The sequence below is a fragment of the Mus caroli genome, chromosome 18 (genome assembly GCF_900094665.2).
Source record: "Mus caroli chromosome 18, CAROLI_EIJ_v1.1, whole genome shotgun sequence".
Taxonomy (NCBI): Eukaryota; Metazoa; Chordata; class Mammalia; order Rodentia; family Muridae; genus Mus; species Mus caroli.
Window position 1 is genome coordinate 54,701,064 of NC_034587.1, and position 20,973 is coordinate 54,722,036.

A 20,973-nucleotide genomic window follows, 5' to 3' on the forward strand; every position below is an offset into this window, starting at 1 on the left:
ATAGTGCATCTGTGCTGTTGTGACTTGAAAAAGTGTTTCCTTGAAGGTATCCACCACCCTTAGCTCTTACAATCCTTTGCCCTCTCTTTGGCAAACATTGTGCCTTGGGGTAAAGGTTGTGATGTTAATGTCCAACTTTTTTTTTTTTTTTTTTTTTTTTGCATGTTCATTGGTTAGGGTCTCTTAATTGGCATCTACTGCAAGGATTCTGATGCTCATGTCTATGGGCGCAGCAATAAGGCATTAGAAATAGTTTTAATACTCAGTACTCCGTCCATTAAACCAACTAATATGAATCCTGTCCTAGAGTCTATGTCTTGTTGAACCATAGGTTCTTTGGTTCTTTTAATAGTGTCAGTTATGGGTTCTTTCTCATAGACAAGACCTTAAAGGTTTAATGTTTTAAGACTTAAGTCTTAAATACCGTCAGAAAATGGTTGGTTGCTCCCATAGCATTCTGTCACTCTTGCTCTGTGGCCATTATCTTGTCAGGACAGTCATGGTTGGAGTTTGCAAGCTTCCTAGCTGGGTGAGATTGAGGCTTCCTTGTCTCCTTTAGCAATGTGCATAGAACCTTCCAGCACCATGAACACTGGCCAGTAATGATGAAAAGATTTCAGGCGAATACCAGCTTGATGTCTCCATGATCTGCGATTTAAGTATGTGGTGCTTTAGCAACAGGCTTTTATTATCAAGCTCTGAAGTGTAGCCTGTACTACTTGGAGGACCCCATTGGCTAACAGCTCAAGAAATGGTACCCCATTCTTGGTACCAGGATTATTTGTTAGAATGGGGTATCTAGTTGGGGTATTGTCCTCTCATTGTAGGGCACTCACTATATGTATATCTGTTTTACAAAGCTTCTAAAACAGTAGGTTTCCAAATGATTTTTTAAAAATGCCTTTTATGGTAGTTATTCCTCCCCAGATTCCCTCCTCTCCTTGCCTCCCATCTTCCAGCCCAATTTAACCCATCTTATTCTGTTGGTCCCCTATTGTATTTTATACTACTGTGCTCTGTTTCCCCACTCTTGAAGGCCACTCCTCCCCAGTGCCCTCTTAATAAATTCCTGACTTGTAGGGCATTACAAATCGGCTGCATCTCTGAACATTTAAAGGTAGCATCAACAGTGAGAGAGCACGTATCATGTTTATTTTCCTGGATTTGGTTACCTTATTCGGGTTGAGTGTTTCCAGCTCCATCAATTTACTTGTGAATTTCATAATTTTATTTTTCGTAACAGCTGAATAATCTTTCATAGATATATATTAGATGTGAACTCTACAACAGTGGCCTGTATAGACCCTGCTTTCTCTGTAAGTAACCACACATACTTATTCCTAGGTTGTAGCTGTGACTGAGCAGCGTTAGATTTCAGAATGTTGCTTTATAAGGTGTTTACTATGTCCTACACTGAGATGCTGCGAAGATTTGAGTTTGTTCCCACTTCCCCTGAGTTATCGTCATTGTTTGCAGTTACACATATGTGTTTATCTTTTCCTCTCGACGTGTCGTTCTGAGCTTATGGTTCTTATTTCCTCGGCGGTGTTTATCGTGCAGCTTAGCTTGTTCACAGCACTTTAACTTCCGGATTATAGCTTATCCAGCGCGTTCCTTTTGCTCTTGCCTTACTTTGCGTCTCTGGTTCATAGACTTTTGTGTATATATTAACAATGCTGTTGTAGAACTGAATTCTTTAATCAGAGTTTCTTGAATTTTGCCAGATAGAGTTGTTAACATTTGAAAAGTACTTTTCTTAGTATTCTAGGATTTGCTCAATAAATTTTTACATTGAGAATTCGCATTGTGCCATTATCATCAGACAATATTATTAGTTTTTTTTAAAAAAAAAACCAAACATCAGGGAGAAAATCTTGTCTTTAGCAGAGTGGTTTGAATATGGAATTGGGATGCCAGTTTTCCTCGTAATTCACTGGAGTTCTCTCTACTGCAATTCCTGCTATGTCTACAGATTTTTTTCATAACTTATTTGAAAAGTCTTTTAAGAAATGATCAGAGGTCATACAGTAGGTGACAAACAAGAATCCTTTAAATGTTAGGTGATTTTGTGGACTTTGTGCCCTCGTGTTATTTGGTGAGGAGAATCTCGTTGTAGCTCCCTAGTTCTGTACTGTGCACATTGTGTATATGATAGCTCAGAAAAGGAAGACAGTAGAAAGAAAGATGAAATCACGGGCTATCAAAGTGTAAGAGCTGTGCTGTACTGTTTTCCTCCTAGAAAACAGAGACGCGGCAGTGTGGAAAATGGTTGAGATACACCGACTGCATTAGTTGTAGCTTCAGGTTGCTTATAGCTGCAATCTTTCACAGACACTCAGAGCACATGCCTACAGACAGACACTCAGTGCACATGCCTACAGACAGACACTCAGTGCACATGCCTACAGACAGACACATAATGAGAAACAAAATAAAGTCTAAAAAAAAACAACCAGACAAACCTGTTGCTACAGAAGTCAGTCACCGGAGTTTATGGTGGGCGCGCCTTGTGGGAAGTAAGTTGGGAGGTGGTTTTGTTGAGAGTAGGTACAGAAAACTAGACCACAGCAAGGCTTTGTGGCATGTGAGGTCATGTGTGCATAAGTTCCTGACCAGAGCATCATGAGGCATGTCACTCTAATGCACACTTACATAGTTTCCTAGGGTGCTACAGAAGAAAGGGGTGGGATTAGAACCTAACATGATTCATCTCTCACTGACTGATTTTCAGAGCATATGAAAGAGAGCAGACATTTAGAGCTGAAAGTCATTTTAGAGAGCTGTGATTCCCTTCATTTTACACAAAACATGAACAGTTACTGTGCTTCTTCCCTCCATTATAGCGATGCTTTTGACATACAATTTGGAGTTGTGGTCATCCGCCTGAAGGAGGGACTGGATATATCACACCTCCAAGGTCAGGGTGAGTACTCCTTACAGTAAGATTTATTTTTCATTTTTATTGGTTATTTTATTTACTTACATTTCAAATGTTATCCCCCTTCCCAGTTTCCCCTCCACAAAGTACCTCTCTTCTTCCCCTTCCCTCCCTCTACGAGGGTCTCCCCTACCTGCCCAGGCACTCCTGCCTCAGCGCCCTAGATGCCCCTACACTGGGGCATCTATTGAGCCCTCATAGGACCAAGGGCCTCTCCTCCCATAGATGCCTGAGAAGGCCATCTATCCTCTGCTACATGTGCAGCTAGAGCCATGGGTCCTCCCATGTGTACTCTTGGTTGGTGGCTTAGTCCCTGGGAGCTTTGGGGGGATCTGGTTGGTTCATATTGTTGTTCTTCCTATGGGGTTGCAAACCCCTTCAGCTCCTTCAGTCCTTGCCCTAACTTCTCCATTGGGGTCTCCACGCTCAGTCCTGTGTTTGGCTGCAGATATCTGCATCTGTTTTGGTCAGGCTCTTGCAGAGCCAAAGTAGGAGTTACTTGGTTAGAAAGTTGTGCCTAATTGTAAGTTCTTCATTCACTTTCATAGATGCCATTTTCTTCATGACACAGCTCACCACCTTAAGATTAGGTGTGCTTCCGCCAACCATGTCTGTGTCTTCTCTCTGCACAGCTCATATGATAGCTTTATTTTCCATTAATTATTACTAATGGAGAGTATAAAATTTAGTATAAATCATAGCCTTAAGAGAAACAGACATTAGTTATGATTGTAAATTGGCCAAATTTGTTTTAAAAAAATAGGATGAGAAAAATATTTAAATCACTATTAAAATATTTAAATTACTACTTAGGCTGTAAAAGTATTAAAAGCACAATGTATAATCTTTAAAGTATTTTAAAATAAAGGTTAAATTTAAGATATAATTTACTTGCCAACTTTATGAAAGTGGGAATTTCTATATCCTTCAAAGAATTTTACATATTTAAAAAAAATTGAATACCTACCATTTTCTCTCATCAGATAATTCGTGAGGTCATCAGATTAGTTACGTTTTGATAAGAAACATAAACTTTAATAATTTGTTCTGCATTTAAACCTTATACTCTTCTTTCAGAGTAGTCTACAACTTTGAAGAAATGCTTTGAGGTCTATGAAACAGGCAAGCTTGGCTTGCTGTAAATGTGTTTTCTTTTTCTGGAATGAACCTGGCAAAACCTCATTTGAAGTCTTGTAGCAGTGACTAAGTTTAGAGAAGGTGACTCATTAACACTGTGTAATTAGAAAAGTGCTGTTCCCTTTCCACCAGAAAGTAACGAATTACTCAGCTCATTATTTGCTGGGAATTAAATATGACTGAAATAGTTTAAAACTATCATCTACCAGGTATGGCTGCATACGCCTTCAATCCCAGGACTTGGGAGGCTGGTGGATCTCTATCCAGGACAGCCAGGGCTATCACACAGAAAAATCCTGTCTCAAAGAAAAAGAAAAAACCTTTATCCATTTATAATCACAATGAAGTCCTGTTATGAAAGCCTTGTTCATTGCTGAGATGTGGTGTTGGGCCCACATGGCCGGGCAGCTTTGCCCAGTGGCACCCTCATAGGATGGTTGGTAAATTCTGACAGCCCTTCTTAGTTTAATGCTGGCTCCTGGCTCCTGCAGCTTCTCGTGTGTCTCTCCATCCACACACATCAGTGATGGGAATTATGGACAGATTATCAATTTCATGTCATATCTTTCTTTATATGTGTTTTACAGTAGAAGTTAAATATTTATTATTTACCAAAATCTGAAAATGCTGTTAGAAGAATTGGTCCCTCTACTGCGATTATTATGAATAAGGCTGTACCTCAGACATGGAACTTGCAGTTGTAGAATAGTTTCCTAGGGCACTGTCCTCTATGTGCATGTGAACATTTGTCACATCTACATTTTTTTTATATTATAACTCCTTTTGAGAGTAGAGCTTTTTTTGAAAGCCTACATATCATCTTTTTGCCTACTATGTTCTATTTTTGTCTTAATTCTCATTCATTGCTTAACTCCCCAGAATGTGACTTAGCCACTTGTGGTTGGCATATTTAAATGGAATCTCATTTTAAACGTTATAGGTGTTTCTCAAATCCTTCATCACAAGGAATACTGGTTACCTTTTAATTATTAAACCATGATACTTTGAATAGTTAAAATATGATTTTGAAACTGTTTTAAATACTTTCATATCTATAGAAGAATTATTATCTTCACAAGAAAAATCACCTGGTACCAAGGATGTGGTAGTCAATGTGGACTACAGTAAAAAGTCAGATCAAGATACTGGCAAATCGTCCGGTGAAAAACCCATTACACAGAAAGGTAAGTTTCACTCAAACAAGATTTTATTAACAGGGATATTTTAATATGGAGGCACTGCCTTTCATGTATAATGTGTACAACAAAGTCCCTTTTCTTAAGCTAGAATTGTTTGTTTCTAGTTGGCCGGGTAAAATTTGTGCCTCAAAACTGACTACAAAACGAGAAGCAATTTTATAGTATTTGCTTGCCTTAAATAAGAAAAGAAGTCATGCCAATTGATCAGTTACTAACATGAGCTTTAGTTGTTTGGTTTTAGTATTTTTGTTTGAAAGTGTGAAGAACACATTATCTTTTTCATGAGGCTTACAGATAATTTCATCTCAAATTGTGGATCGTGTTGTAAGGAAGGGGGATGACTTCCAAATCTTACTCTCCCACCCTCACTCTCGTATCTCCATCTGTCCTGTTCCAGCTGATACCAACAAGAAAGAAATCTGCACTGTAAATCATCAAGCCATAATGTGCTTCTGATTTCTCTAAGATGGCTGCTATCCTTTTCATGAATGATAGCCTTGGACAAACCATGTCTCTGTGCAATTTATCTTTTAGATTATTTGAGCGCATTAATGTTGCTTTTTATTCTTTTCTTTTCCTGTGTAACTTGCCTGGAGTACTAATAGAAAGTGCAGTCTGCACACATTTCCTCTCTCGGTCCTTGGTGGCTTTCGTATTCCTTTCTGTATTGTCTCGACACTTCATGAGCTCTTTCTCTTCATTTTTTGCATTTATTTTAATGTGTATGTACTTTTTTTTTACCCTCCTCCATTTTCTTGCCTGAGACAGACCCTTTCTGAATAGTCTATGAGGAATCAATGTATGCAGTCATATTGATCATTTTCTAGAAATGCATCACATCTAGGGAGAGATTAACATGTGCATCAACTTATGAATGTATGCTACAACTTCATATTTTTAAACAATAGGAAGCTAGGTTAGTACATTTCTACTCTGTTGTAAAAATTTAGATGCGTTACCCCAATTTAAAGAGCCATCTTGGGAGCGAGTAAGAAGGCCCACTTGGAAAAATGCCGCTAAGTCTTATGACTTCCTTGAATTTGCTCCCTGGTGCCCTCAGAGTGGAAGGAGAGAATCGAGCCCTACAAGCTATCCTCTGCTTTCATTCACCTGCACAAAGAAGTAATATTATAAACCATTTCAAATGCCACTGTGTCTTTGACATTTAAACTCCTTTAAATGACTATAAATTACCCACCACTATATTTTCAAAAGCAGAAATACTTCTTATTACTTTATGACAGTAATATTTATAGCTTAATTAGTTATCTTTATATAGCATACATAAAATTGTTATATAGTTTGATTTTCTGTTTTCTATTTGACAAATTCTCAAAATCAGCATATATAAGGATAGATACTATGTAAAAGCTCTTCAGTATTTGGAACATTATAATATAGTTACACAGGCACAGTATTTAGTTTTATCTGTCTTGCCTACTAAGGCATATAATATACAAGGACACACACATAAGAATACCCTGTAATTGCTTTGCTTGTGCCAGTCCTAATCTCATTTAATCAATGCCTGAAATTTTATAGCCTTAGGAGGTAGGTATGTTTTCTACCATTGAGAAAGCAAGGCATTAACTAAGCAGCTCTGGCCCATACTAGGCAAGCGCATGTGATGGCATTGGAAGCCAGGGAGGCTTACTCAGGATCCCACTGCAGAATGGTCTGTCTTTTGTAAGTCTTGAGTTTTGCTTGCCTTAAACAACAACAGCAACAAATTAAATTCAGGGGGGAAAGGAGTTAGGAAAACTGCTTACAGAAAACCAGAAAACAGATTGGTGAATATTTAAACATAAATTGGTAAATGTATGCATACATGCATATGTATGTGAACTTAATTTGAAGAAAATGACTCCTTTACAAACTGACATTTACATACAAGACTTCTATCTCTGATTAAATTCCTTAATATTTCAAGTACAGATTGACTTGTACAAATACCAGGTGCCTTTGGTCTTGTGTGGTGACATAGTGACATGTTTAAGGCTATGTATTATCTGCAGAGATAACAGCTTCCATTGTACACACTGTAGTTTGACATTGTCAACTAATTTCAAGTATGAAAACTTAAAAGTTTACAAAATCTGGCTTTTTTGAATAATTTTGCAGAAATAAAATTTCAGGGTGGGTGTTAATCATTCACTCTGTGTGGTATATAGAAAATATGTTTTTAAAATATTAAACACTCAGTATAAAAAGATAACTAATTTTCAGTCTTAATCATTTCTCCTGGGCTGTTGCTTCACACTGTCTTGTTTATAATGTGCTCTATTTGCATTTCCAAACTTTATGATTATACAGGCAATTAACTTCATATTTTGTGTTTTTTAAACATAATCTAGATGAGGAAGAGGATGGCAAGACTCCAACTCAGCCACTGTTGAAAAAAGGCAGGCATTGTTCATCATTTTATTTTATTCCCTTCCATATTGTTAACTCTTTAATTCCAACCCTGTTATTTTCCTTTTATTTTAATTTAGTTTTAATTTTCATGGTGAGGTGATATTACAGTTGTCTATTAAATGCAGATTAGCAAAATTAATATTGTTCCAACTAAAGCATTAAATGTCACTGGGACAAGCTGTTATTTCACAGTCTTTTGAACCGTCATAGTGTTTCTGAAATACTCAAACCTGGAAAGGCAGGGGTTTTGTTTCTGGTTTTTCCTAATTAAACTGCATGGCTGAGAGGCTAAGCAGACACTGCGGGAGGGTCTGTGCAGTGCCACTTGCATTCTTCACCATCAGTTGTACCCAGCCAAATTCTCGATTTTGGTACTAATATATTTTTGTTTCAAAAATTGTGATATTTCTCACAGTCATGCTGCGTTTGGGAGATACAGTCATGTCAGCGTACATGAATTTTATGAGAAGGAGAGAGAGGTGAGAGTTATGGAGCAGTGTGGTTTGGTAGCCATATTTCATCATACAGAATCATTTGTCCTGTTTGCTTACACCCTGGCAGCATGGAAAGTGAATGATGGACTTCTGGGAAATGACCAGAGCTCCTTCTATGAATTTCTGTTTTTACAATTGTGCTACTGGAGTTTCATAATAGTCATTTGCTTGCTCACAGAGTCAATGCTGATTTTTTTTTTTTTAATTCCTAGAAATGTAACTGGGAACTTCTTTCAGACATGCAGCAAGTTTGTATCCTTTCCAAGGAGTTCCCACCATCTTTCTGTTACTCAGAGAAAGATGTAGTTATATGGCTTTAAAATTGGGCATCCCATATTGAGGGGACAGATGATAAATGAACACATCTCCCTGATAATTGTAAGAGTGATTGGTATTTCTCCAATCATCTTGCAATTACAGCTTTTATTTAATACTTTTGAACTCACTGAGATACCAGATAATAAAAGAAATACTAAGGAACAAGTATAAGCTTGGTTTGTTAGCCTAAAATAACTTCTCCAAAAAAATCAAAACAAGCTTTGTTAGTAATTGTTTGGTATTTAGGATTCCTGCATATTCACCAGTATATTAGACATTTGGATAATTTGGATAAGTTTACCTATTGTAAAACAAAAGGAACTTTTTTGTACTGAAATTATCTGTTATAAGCTCCTTCAGGCTTATGATGGAAGCCATATACAGCTATCTGCATATCAGTATCTGAATTTAGAAATGCTATGAAATTCTAGGAATATGGTAAAAAGAGATTTCATATTTACTTCCCTTATGTCATTTTTTGCTTAATCCTTCAGAATCCAAAGGCCCTATTGTGCCTTTAAATGTAGCTGACCAAAAGCTTCTTGAAGCTAGCACACAGTTTCAGAAAAAACAAGGGAAGAATACTATAGATGTCTGGTGGCTTTTTGATGATGGAGGTAAGGCCATTAATGTATTTATTTTATAAAAAAATTACTGAAAATGTAAGAATAGTGCTAAGAAATGGTATGCGTTCTTCCTGTGTTCAGGTTTCACTAGCATCCTCAGACAGCGTAAGAATCACTATGAGAACTGGGGGTCTCCTCAGGGTCTGTCATAGAGCAGGTGGCTTTGGCTCATCCTGGAACTTTATGACTGTCACTTTATTAACTATTATAGACCAGTTTATGGACTGTCACTCAATTTGGAATGCCGTTACATTGATCACAGTCAGTTTCAGGTTATGAATCTGTAGCAGAAATTGCACAGGAGTGGTACTGTGCATTTCTGTCTATGTCTCACCAAGAGTGTCACGTTAAGTGTATTTTTTTTCAGGCTTAACCCCTGAAAACTTGCTTTATCCTCTTTATGATACAGATGTGGTGGTAGGGCTTTGGAAGTTCTGCAAATAAACCATTCTCCTCACTCATGGTTCTGAACCAACTCTGTGACTCTGGGTGATACATTTTCACTCCCATCAGTCCTTCTTCATAACTGTCGGGCATTCATTGTAACGAAGAGCTTGTCTCTTCATTTTAAGTCATTGATTCTTGCTTTATCCAAAAGGATATAATGTGTTGTCATCATGCGTTTCTACATCCAGCCAGCAGGATCTTCCCTCGCTTCCCTAGGCTGACTTAATGTGTTCATTTGTCAAACGGTATGCATTTTGCGAGTCCCCTCCTAAAATAAGATATATTTTAGGCTTATCTCTTCCTTGTCGTGGAAAGAACCTTTTATCCACAAACTCTTGGTTCCTTTTAATGAAGAGTAGTACTTAGATGAAGCCATGCTTGTGGCTCCCTCAGCCACAAACCAAACTGGAGAAAACTTATAATGTGTATGTACTACATAGAGCTTCAAAGCCAATGCCAATCTACTTTCTCCCCCTTTCTATTTCAGTGTGAAGCTTGCTCGTACTAGGCTGTATTCATTTCCTACCCCTTTCTATATGCAGCTAATTTTCTGACTGCCTAGGACACCCTCTGATTTGATTGCTTACATAAAGAACTATCGTTCTTAGACTGGACCTCGATTCTTGGACCTCCTTGTGTGACAGACTTGTCAAGGGAAGACAAAAAAAAGAATTTTACTTTGAATTGTAGTTTTTTGAGACCAAGTTGAAACTGATTCTTATGTTTGCAATATTAGCATTTAAAAAAGGACTTACTGTATTTTTATAATTCAGGTTTGACATTGTTGATACCCTATCTTCTGACTACCAAGAAAAAGTGGAAAGATTGTAAGATCCGAGTATTCATTGGTGGAAAAATAAACAGAATAGACCATGACCGGAGAGCGTAAGTTTGTTTTAAGTTGAAGAACATTAATCAAATAGCCCTATCATGATAGAGATTTGATAAAATAAAAGCTACATCGGCCCTGAAGTATTAAGCACACTGCAAAAGTCTCATTAAATAGAACATGATTCTCTTTAATTTAACCTCCATGATTAAGTTATAAATACCTTTCCTTACATGTTATATTTTAACACATTGGCATTTTAGAAAGTCTTTACTAATACCTGCTCTGTCAGATGTTAGAAGCAGATCTTTAATCTTTTGAGAGAAAGTGCATGGAAATTGCCTTTTTATATATGGAGAAATTGTATGGACTTGGAGATGCCCAGAGTTCAGCATCTGTTTCATCTGCGTGTCAGTCCGCACTGCCAGGACTCTGGTTTCTGGTGCTTCTCTGCTGACCTGGTCCCCACAGGGTATTGCCCACATTGCTCCCAGTTTCATGTAGAAAGTCTGAGAGTTTTGACCCATCTTCCCACAATCCTGTAACCACTTCTAGACAGTGTGAGTGCTGCAGCGTGGCAGTGGGGGTTTCTGATGGTCTGTCTCCTCTTTTTCCATCTTGTCCCCACTTGAAATACATTCTTCATGCTGTTCTCGTTTTGGGCAATTTAGGCATTTTGGTCGACCCATTTTATCTCTTGTACATATCTCTTTATTTACACTTCTATGTAAATGTGCTGTACAACAAGACTTTTCCTGGCAAGACACAACACACAATGTACTCACTCCAGATAGGGATCCCAATACATGACCATACACATACTACCAATGTCCAACTTGTGAACCGATGAATTTTATTGGGGTTACTTACAGACGTATAGGTGAGGGGTTACTTGCAGGAGCAGAAGTGATTCAACGACAGCTACATTGCCAAAGCCCACCCCAGCATGGGTGATAGCTCACAGAAGCTGTGAAACCTAGAGCACACTGCACAGCCTGCAGGCAGTCAGCAGGCTGAAGAGTGGCCTTGTTTTTGCCTTTTGCAAGAAACTCAGGTCTAACGCTCATCCTGGCAGCTTTAGCTGCTTTTTGCTTCCAGACAGCTGGTCCTCTGGTCTCAGGGTCTTCTTTGCAGCTTGGCTTGCCTGAGGGTGACTCTCAGCAGCTTTATTGCTTCCTCTGGGAGAGAGGAGCCCAGTGAATATGGTCAGTTTCAGGAACTTCCTTTTTTTTTTTTTTTGGTTTTGAAGTCTTTTGAGTTATCTTTCTACTTAAGATAACACTTCTCTGCAAGATAGAGTGTATCAGGGTGGGAGGAAAGTGTTATACAACAAAGTGCTTCATTGTTTTGAACCCATCTCAGTTTTCAGCACTAGGCTTGAGTGTATCTCCCCATTTCCTCTCTCCAGCACATTTCTTTCCTGAAGTAACTAATTAATAGTTGAGACCACTCATTGCGTTTCTTAAATGTTAGTCTTGTAGGCTCTGTAACACTTAGCACTGTAACACTTGGTAGTTAAGATACACTAGAATTTAGTTAGGTATTTTTACTACAACAATAAATTGTGTAGGATATACTTGTCATGCCTTCCTTTTTAAAGCTTTTTATGAAACATAGGTGTTGTTTTATTAATTGCTTTTCTTGGGTGCTCGAGCTTACTGTTGTTACCCCTAGTATTTCGTGACTCCTGACCCAGACCTTGAACATGGTCTTTACCAAATGTCAGACTTGGCGTACTTTCTCTCACCATCTCCAAACACAATAGCATGAGTTTTTTCTCTTTTATGAACTGAATCTTAAACATGGCTTTAAAGGTTTTATTTGGGCCTTAAGATATTTTAAGATAAATCTAATAAGTAATAACCCAAGATAACTTAAAAGAGGCTTTATTGTTATTAAATCTATGTTTGCAATATGCTTTGACTAAAATTCATCAAGCGAGCTGTCCCGTTTCATTATGGACAGCCTTCTTTGCTCAGCCATAATTAGCTGCTGTATTCGTTACTTCCTCACTGCTATGAGGTGCCTGAATGACACGTTGAGAGAAGGAAGGGCTTGTGATAGCTCGCAGTCCGAGGGTACAGTAGTCCATCAGAGGAGGAAGGCATGCTGGCTGCTTATGCAGCCGTTGATCAGATTGTGTCTGCAGCCAGGAAACAGAAGCATCGCTGCTCAGTTTTTCTGGAAATTTACTTAGTGACACAGCCAAAAGTACGCCTCCTAAGTGATTCCAGATGGGGTGAAGATTTACCACGTACAGTAAGCAGGGAGATACACAGACTATAGTCATCTCTACTTGGGCAGTTGCAATGTTTTCTTTTTTAATGGAGAGTATGAGCTAATTCAGGAAATTTGAGCAGCAGCTGATAGACTTTCCCTCTAAGTCATCTTACCACATGTGTAGGGAGTAGTGATGCTTGTGAACATCCTTACCATGTCTGATTCTGTTCTTGTCATAGGATGGCTACTTTATTGAGTAAATTCCGGATAGACTTCTCTGATATCATGGTCCTTGGAGATATCAACACCAAACCAAAAAAAGAAAAGTAAGTTGCTGGATAAATTATTCTCTATACATCTCCAATTCCAGTAGCCTGTGCCGATGCAGATAATTTGACTTGAAATGATTACCTGCGCCTTTTCTCTGCCCTGAGTTACATTAAATGATGTACTACTAATTGGCTTGCCAGTGGTACCGGAGCAGGCTTTTAGGAATTCTTAGTTTTCTCAGGGGATTTCACTTCTTTACACGCTTTCTGAAGAGTGTTAGTGCAACAGAAGCTCCAGGGAGGTTTAAGTTTCTGATATTTCTTGCCCACAGTCATTGAAAGCATTTCATAGGATCGCAGCTTTCATACGATCAGATCCCTTGTTTACTTTTACTGTGAAAATCTGAGCGTTTCCCTATAACCATTGTCGTCAAGAGTCTTTTATTCAAAGTTACTACTCCTGGGATTGTCTTCCTGAAAAATGGCACAAAGAGGCAGTTTCTGTCTGTGCATATTTTATTAGATATAATTGTAATTAGTTTTAGGCATATGTTGAGTAAGTTACAGAGCTGGGATAAGAGTTATGTTTCCCATTGATTTGGAGATGATTTGCTGTGAGCAGAGTTGTACTCGGTGTGTCAATCTGAGGCGTCACTTTGGCTAACGCAGCACTGTTTGGTTGAGGGGCTGACACAGGGAAGAGCTAAGTCTGCCTAGGGGGTGAGCTTGGGAATTACTGCTTTGTACCTAAATTATAAAGATTGTTACAACTTATTGTTTACTATTTAAGATGTTCTTGATACGTAATTCAAAATAAGTTTGTTGGTATTCTCTCTACTCTTTAAAGCATTGTTGCTTTTGATGACATGATCGAGCCGTACAGACTTCACGAAGATGATAAAGAACAGGACATTGCAGATAAGATGAAAGAAGATGAGCCTTGGCGAATCACAGATAATGAGCTTGAGCTTTATAAGACTAAGGTATTTATTCTTCCCTCCTGTGTCCTTTTCATTAATCTTACATAGAATTCAATAGAATTACTGCTGCTGTAAATACCAAGCACTGTGATTTAATATAGCTACATAAATTAAACTTGCATTAAAGACATTTAATATATGAATGAAGCAGCATCCAATATATTTCTAAATGTTACTTTATTACACAAAATCTATTTTTGTTTTGCTGTTTTACAAACCATGCTGCTGCTGCTTCCTCCTCCTCTTCCTCCTCTTCTCCCTCTTCCTCCTCATTGTCTTCTTCCTCCTCCTCCTCTTTTTCTTCTTTGTTTGTCTTCCTCCCTCTTCTTTGGTAGTGCTAAAGATCTAGCCCATAGGTACATGGGCATGCACACTGCACACAAAGTTATAACCTGCCTTACACTGCACAATTCTAATTGCAAGGTATTTAGAAATGATTCTGTCATTTTTCATTTCAGACATATCGACAGATCAGGTTAAATGAATTATTAAAGGAGCATTCAAGCACAGCTAACATTATTGTCATGTAAGTATTGTTGGAATATGGTTTAAGCTTTTTATGAAAGTGCATCTGTGTATCTCTGTGTCTGTTTCTGCTATAACTACATACTATGGCAATAGTACTAATGATTCTTAAAAGATTCTTTTTAGATTTTCATATACTGAGTATTGTATTTATACATTCTCTTCTTCCCCCTCCCCTCTTAACTCTCACATGTCCAGCTTGCTTCCTCTCAAATTTGTGCCCTTTTCTTTAATTATTGTTATGATGAATTAAATAATAATAGTTAAAATAAGTTGTCATCACATATACCACCAAGTCCATTTAGTGTCACTCATGTTTTTAAGTCTGAGCACTTGGAGTTGGCTAAGAAGGAGGGGCTTATTCCTGGAGAAGACTGACTAACCACCTTTAGCTTTCTTAATCCCGGTGATGGCTCCTGAAGCTCCCCCTCCACACCGGCAGGCCAGTGAGTGCTGTCAGGCCCTACGTCACAGCACAGCCCCCGTCACTGTTGGACATGGGACAGCCCTCTAGCTTTTACAATCTTCCTGTCCCCTCCTAAGCCATATTCCCTGAACACATGTATCAAGTGGCGTCGAGTACCCTGAGTTCTGTTGTTCTGCACACTATGACCATGCCTTCCTCAGTGCTCTCTGAGTCCTGGGTGGAGAGTGGAGGGCACACATGTGATAAGAGATGCCATTTATGCCTGAGAACTCAGTCACTCACTAGGCACTTTGATAAATTGTGAGTTTGCATTAACGACTGCCCTGTGCAGAGACCCCCAACCAAAGCTGAGAGCAGCACCAACTACAGGTGTAAACCTGCTTAGGCAGTTAGACTACATGATTATTTAGCAGAACAGTAGAAGCAGGTTACCCACTAGGGCCATTGACATCCCCAGCCCTGCTTCTAACCCTGTTCACAGGACCAGACATGATTTCCCTCCTGTAGAGAAGGCCTTAGATCCTGACATGTGGTCACACCACTGTTGGTTGGTTTGTGTTTTTTCTATTACATTTTGTGTTTGTTTATTCTATAGTTCAGACTGACCTTAAACTTGGAGCAGTTCTCTCTGCCTTTGCCTCTCAGTCTACAAGGCCTGGCTAATAAGTGCTTGGAGTTAGTCAAAAGGACATTACCTATAAACAGGAAAACTCAAACTTTAAAATATAGTTGCTTTCATGATGTGGACCTAGCAATTTATACATGGATAAGAGACTCACTGTACCCTTGTATTAATCTAAGTAATTTTTTTATGTTATTCTGAACTTTTATGTTCATATTTAATTTCCTGGGGGGGCCACAAGTGTGAGTGGCACGGGGAAGGCTCTGGCAGTAGAATGTGGATCCCAGACAACTTTCTCATGAAGATAACTCTATGCTATTTAGAAGATTTACTTCGGTAGTGGTTGATGTGTGAATCTGCCCCATGTTGCCCGTGCAGCTGGTTTCTGTTCAGACAGGCTGACTATGAATTAGATACAAGTGCCAGTGCCTGTTTGAGCCTATGTTTCCTCTGCTGAACTGTGTTGTGTAGACATGACTTAAACCTGGATTTCTTCAACTCTGAATCCTGTGTACCTTGGGATAAAAGAAGAGCTCAGGCAACTAGATGCCAAGACACATGATAAAATATGGTGACACTAAAACACTAAAGAACTGTTAGGGTGACGGAGCACATTTTCAGTTTCTGTTGTTGGTGGGAGAGACAGTAAACCATAGAAATTTAGAATGGATCCTTATAGGCCAAAAAGTCACTACCATGCTCCGTAGATAGAAATACAAGTTCACAAGAAAAGGTAAAGTTAATAGGCTTATTATAATTCATCTTTCACCTATAACTTCCATTCACAGTTTTCCTCTAAAGAATCCTTAGTGAAGGGAAAATTTGAAATCAATATTAAATAGGAATTTTAGGTGTTGAAGTTCAAACAAATTCTTACTCTTATGGACAAATGTTTGAAAATCTTTTCAAACCTAGAAACCGGAGGACAGTGAAGTGAGTCTGTAAGAAGTCACTGCTGCATTTATACAGAATCCCTCCATTGATTGGGACCTAATTAATAATGGCTTCATTTTCGTCTCAGTATCTCTCTCATTCTGGTCCTAGGAGTCTTCCAGTCGCACGGAAAGGTGCTGTGTCCAGTGCTCTGTACATGGCTTGGTTAGAAGCTCTCTCGAAGGACCTGCCACCAGTCCTCCTGGTTCGTGGGAATCATCAGAGCGTCCTTACCTTCTACTCATAACTGTTCTGCACCGTGGACTTCCTCTAAGAATGGCACTTCTGTGCCTAGTCAAAGTGACTGAATCGTCAGGAACACCACAACATCACAGTGGCAAACAGGGACTGCTTCACTACATTATTGGAAAGCACATGGAAAGTTGCCCCATTGATAAATAGATGGAGACTTCAGTTGTAGTCTATTCCAGATCTCAATCTTAATGACTGCTAATTCTTTCTTGTTGGACTGGAGTTCATGAGAGTAAAATTTTCCTTTGCTACTTGAAAGCAATAAGAGTGAGTTATTTTTTGATTGCTGAAAGGAGTGCAAAGCCTTTAGCCTTGAGGTGCCTTCTGAAATAACCAAATTTCATCCAGAGATCTGTCGTCTTTTGTAAATTTCTAGAATGTTAAACTCTGCCTTCAGATGTTATTCTTGTTTTTAATCTCTGTCATCCTAAGTGGACACTGCTTTTCTCCTCCCACCGACCAGTTAGTGTTGAGAACTGTGTGTTTTGTATTACTTTTGTCAAAGTATCTGTTAGATACTGAAGAGGATTAAGACAAGCTAGTAAAATATGTGGGGAAAGTATCCAAAAAATGGAGCCCAAGGTTAGGTTTATATGAATATATATATATACATTTAGAGCTAGGAAAAAGAGGCCCAGACCACCATTTCTAACTTTTGGTTAGAATTATTATTATTATTTCTTTTAAATCATAAGAGATGACTGATCTACCCAGTACTTCATGTATAATGCTTAAAAAAAAAATCATGTTTTTCTTTTTTAAACAAAACCGTGAGATCATTTGTATTATTTTTAAAAGATCTCTTTTGATTTAGAATTTTCTCTCAAATGTGAGGGACTTTTATGACATGCTAACATATTTTTTAGAGGAAATTTAGACAAAGCAGTGCCATTTAATAGAACATTTCAATAAACACTATGGGGATTTCACTGTCCTATGCCATCCTTTATTTAAAAAAAAAAGATTAAAATTTTATCAATGGTTAAATGGACCACTGTTTCCTTAGTGAAATGGTTTTAGGCTTAATTTATTCAAGTATCAAGTACAGTTAGTCTTAATACACTCAGGTTTGAACAGATTATTCTGAACATTGAAATTTAATCCATTCTTAATACTTTAAAACTTGTGTTAAAGAAAACTGCCAGTTTGTGCATTTGACCTTGTCGTCTGCTAATGCACTCGACAGCGCGCATGTGCACATGTGCTGCCTGAAAGCTTTATATGCAGACAGACAGCGCGCATGTGCACACGTGCTATCCTGAAAGCTTTATATACAGTTGTTAGTGTGAAGTTTCTCAGCTTCAAGGAAGGATTTTCTAAAAACATTTCAAGGGATTCATAGCTACATGTCTGTATGTGTGTATGTTATATACATACACAGGTGCATATGTGTATATGTAATGAAATTTATGTTGCCAGTGTTTCAGATTTTAAAGTGATCATGATTTGGTAGATTACAGATTTGTTTTGTTGTTGTTTTAGTTTTTTCTTTTTCTTTTTTTAAGTAAACATTCAAATCAGATCAAGCAAGACATTAAAGATTTCACGGAGGACAGAGACAATTTGAAGACCATAGTGTGACTTCATACAGTTATACAGTTAGGTAAAGGGCTGACAAGTGGATGATCTCTAAGTTTCGGTAGAGAACGTACCCAGACTTTAGTCATCTTAAGGGAAATGTCAGAAAAGCATTATCAGTTATGGGGTATTTGTGCTGCGTGGGTGCACACTGGGTCAGTACCAGCCGGATATCTTCTCATTTCCATTCAGAATATTAAGAAAACAGGTTAAATGATTTTTTTTAAAAAAGTTTTTCTTACATTATAATACAATATTTTCCATTTGTTGTAAATTTTGCAGAGTTTAGGGCAGTATAAAAGAGTCCTATCAGGAAACCATACCATGCGTGAATTTGCTGAATGGAAGCTAGGGTGTGGGCCGAGCGCTGCTATCTTGAAATGTGCACAGGTAGTCTTGCCTGCCTTTTACTTTTAAAGCTTTTTTCCCCCCATTCAGGAACTTCATTGTGAGCTGTACGACAGAAACTAAATATCATACATGTTACACGTGTGTTTAAAGGACACACAATGGATCTCCATGCACCTAACAGGGAGGGTGATACTGTTTGTGACGTAATGTTAGCAGCAGGTTTCCACCTTTAAAAACTACCATTACGTTGGCTAACACTGGCTGCCAGGTCAAACAGTCTCAAGGTTGCAGTCGTACTCTAAAGTGAAAATTCTCAACCATTAGTTCTTAGAGATGCTAGCTAGTATTAAAGCTATTTTTATTTTATGCCGACTTTTGATTATTTTGATGCCAAATTATTTTTTAGTCCTAATCATTGATAATAACTTAAAAATAATTATGCAGTGGCCTTTGAGCTCATTATTATGTTAGGTAAAAAATCCGGTGGGTTCAAAGAGAACATTGGTGTTGATTATTAACAGGTAACTAAATCAGATATTTATTTGTTGCGTCTTTTTCTTTATGCTTTTAAGTTTTCCTCTTTACTTTTTTTCATATTGCTTTCTGACGTGTGTGTGTGTGTGTGTGTGTGTGTGTGTGTGTGTGGTTTTTTTTTTTTTAAGACTATGGAAATAATTTAAAGAGTTGAGCTCTGGTGATTATCTGCTAAGTTTGAAATGTAATATTTTGATAATACTGTACTGTTCCTGTGACAGATGCCTTTGTAATGTTTTAACCCTGAGCATTGCGGTTGCTGCTTTGTACAGAAGTTACTGCAATAAAGGAAGTGGAGTCATCACAACTTTAATACTTACTCTTGCCTTTACCTGTCATGTCACTTAGGTGCCTGTGTCTGAAGTGGCCATGGTGAAGTGGAGCGAGCTGGTTTCCACCTCTAGTCTCCGGATGGCTGACTGTTGCTTCTGACTTTTTACTAAACTGTTCAGGGCACTGCTGTAGCCTTTCTAATTCCTAGTCTGGGGCCAGGCTTCTCAGGGGGAAACTAAACGATTAAAAGGGATTCATGTTCCTTAAGTTGTATATTTTTGCTCCTGGGATTTTTTTGTTTGTTTGTTTATCTGGTAAGCTGATTTGCAGTTTACAAAGCATTTTCCCTCGCTCATTTGGGACCCTTCAGTGTGTTACACGTGCTTTTACTCTTAAGAAAGCAACTTAGAGCAGTTACAAAGTTTGCTAAAGGTTATAGAAGTTGCTAAAGACATTGGCCCAAGCCAGGGATCTGTGCATTCACTGCTGTTCAGTGAGACATCTGAGACCCAGCACGCCTTGCAAACTCCCCTTCCACCCTGCCCTTCAGGGCTGCCTAGCATTTACATTACAGCTGCAGATAGATCCTTGTTCCAGGTTGCATCAAAGATCTGAGGCCATGTATGAGCGTCCACTTGCGGTTTTCATTTATTTCCAAGTACGCTCCCCTTTGTGTCCCTTTACTTGGTCTTTGGGAACTTAATAAGGATTCAAAAGTCACTATGACATTTTAATTTTAAAGAAGAACCAGTAGGGGTTACTCATTCCTGACGAGGGGATGTTACAGTCGATATGCAATTGTTAATATATACCAGGAGGTAGGTAGAGTAGTCTGAAGCAGCCCATGGTGAAGGCACTGCAGTCCTCAGATGCCCTATTCTGTCTCCGACAGTAAATAGACAAGGTGTGTTAATAGCTGAGCTGTGATGATCAGTCTAATTGTTTTTATAAAATCTGGTGGCAAAATAAGACTTCAGAATCGTCATTCTAGAGAAGATGTAGACTTGTCACTTCCTTGGTGTGTAGGTGTACCCCAGTCTGTTGTCTTTACAGACCAGGGACCCATTTCCCAGATGTTTGCCCATGAGTACAAATGTCCCATATGCTCTACCCACAACCAAAAGCTAAACTGTTTACAATCCATGAAATAGAGTGAGTGATTCTTGGTTTAAAAGCCTGACTCATTTCTCAGTGAAGTTGTATCAAAATATTGCTGAAGCATTTGTTAGAAAATTGTTAAGATTTTGTCCTGGAAGAAGATGGAATTTAGTCTAAAGAAAAAAACATCTCATAGGCTAACTTTAGACTCAACTTTCTCATCTTTAATAACAGACATACACAAAGATAATATTAAAGTTTAAAAGGCAGTGTTTCATATTTACAGAGCTATGTGGAAGAAGATAGAAGGTGAGTGTCTTAGTTAGGGTTTCTATTCCTGCACAAACATCATGACCAAGAAGCAGTTGGGGAAGAAAGGGTTTATTTGGCTTACACTTCCATACTGCTGTTCATCACCAAAGGAAGTCAGGACTGGAACTCAAGCAGGTCAGAAAGCAGGAGCTGATGCAGAGGCCATAGAGGGATGTTCTTTACTGGCTTGCTTCCC

At 38.4% G+C, this 20,973-nt stretch overlaps 1 protein-coding gene across 2 annotated transcripts in view; it reads left to right on the forward strand.

Annotated features, from left to right (window-relative positions):
* Positions 1–19,413, forward strand: part of Slc12a2 (solute carrier family 12 member 2) — a 67,659-nt gene extending 48,246 nt beyond the window's left edge. The window contains exons 19-27 of one of the 2 annotated variants that reach the window (XM_021150686.2): positions 2,844–2,923; positions 5,134–5,259; positions 7,629–7,676; positions 8,996–9,118; positions 10,348–10,459; positions 12,863–12,949; positions 13,740–13,875; positions 14,331–14,398; positions 16,491–19,413. In XM_021150686.2, the coding sequence (XP_021006345.1) occupies positions 2,844–2,923; positions 5,134–5,259; positions 7,629–7,676; positions 8,996–9,118; positions 10,348–10,459; positions 12,863–12,949; positions 13,740–13,875; positions 14,331–14,398; positions 16,491–16,626 (916 nt within the window). In that variant the 3' untranslated portion in view covers positions 16,627–19,413. The remainder of the gene's footprint in view (positions 1–2,843; positions 2,924–5,133; positions 5,260–7,628; positions 7,677–8,995; positions 9,119–10,347; positions 10,460–12,862; positions 12,950–13,739; positions 13,876–14,330; positions 14,399–16,490) is intronic. The other variant, XM_029471904.1, reaches the window with a different exon arrangement.
* Positions 19,414–20,973: the final 1,560 nt, after the last annotated feature.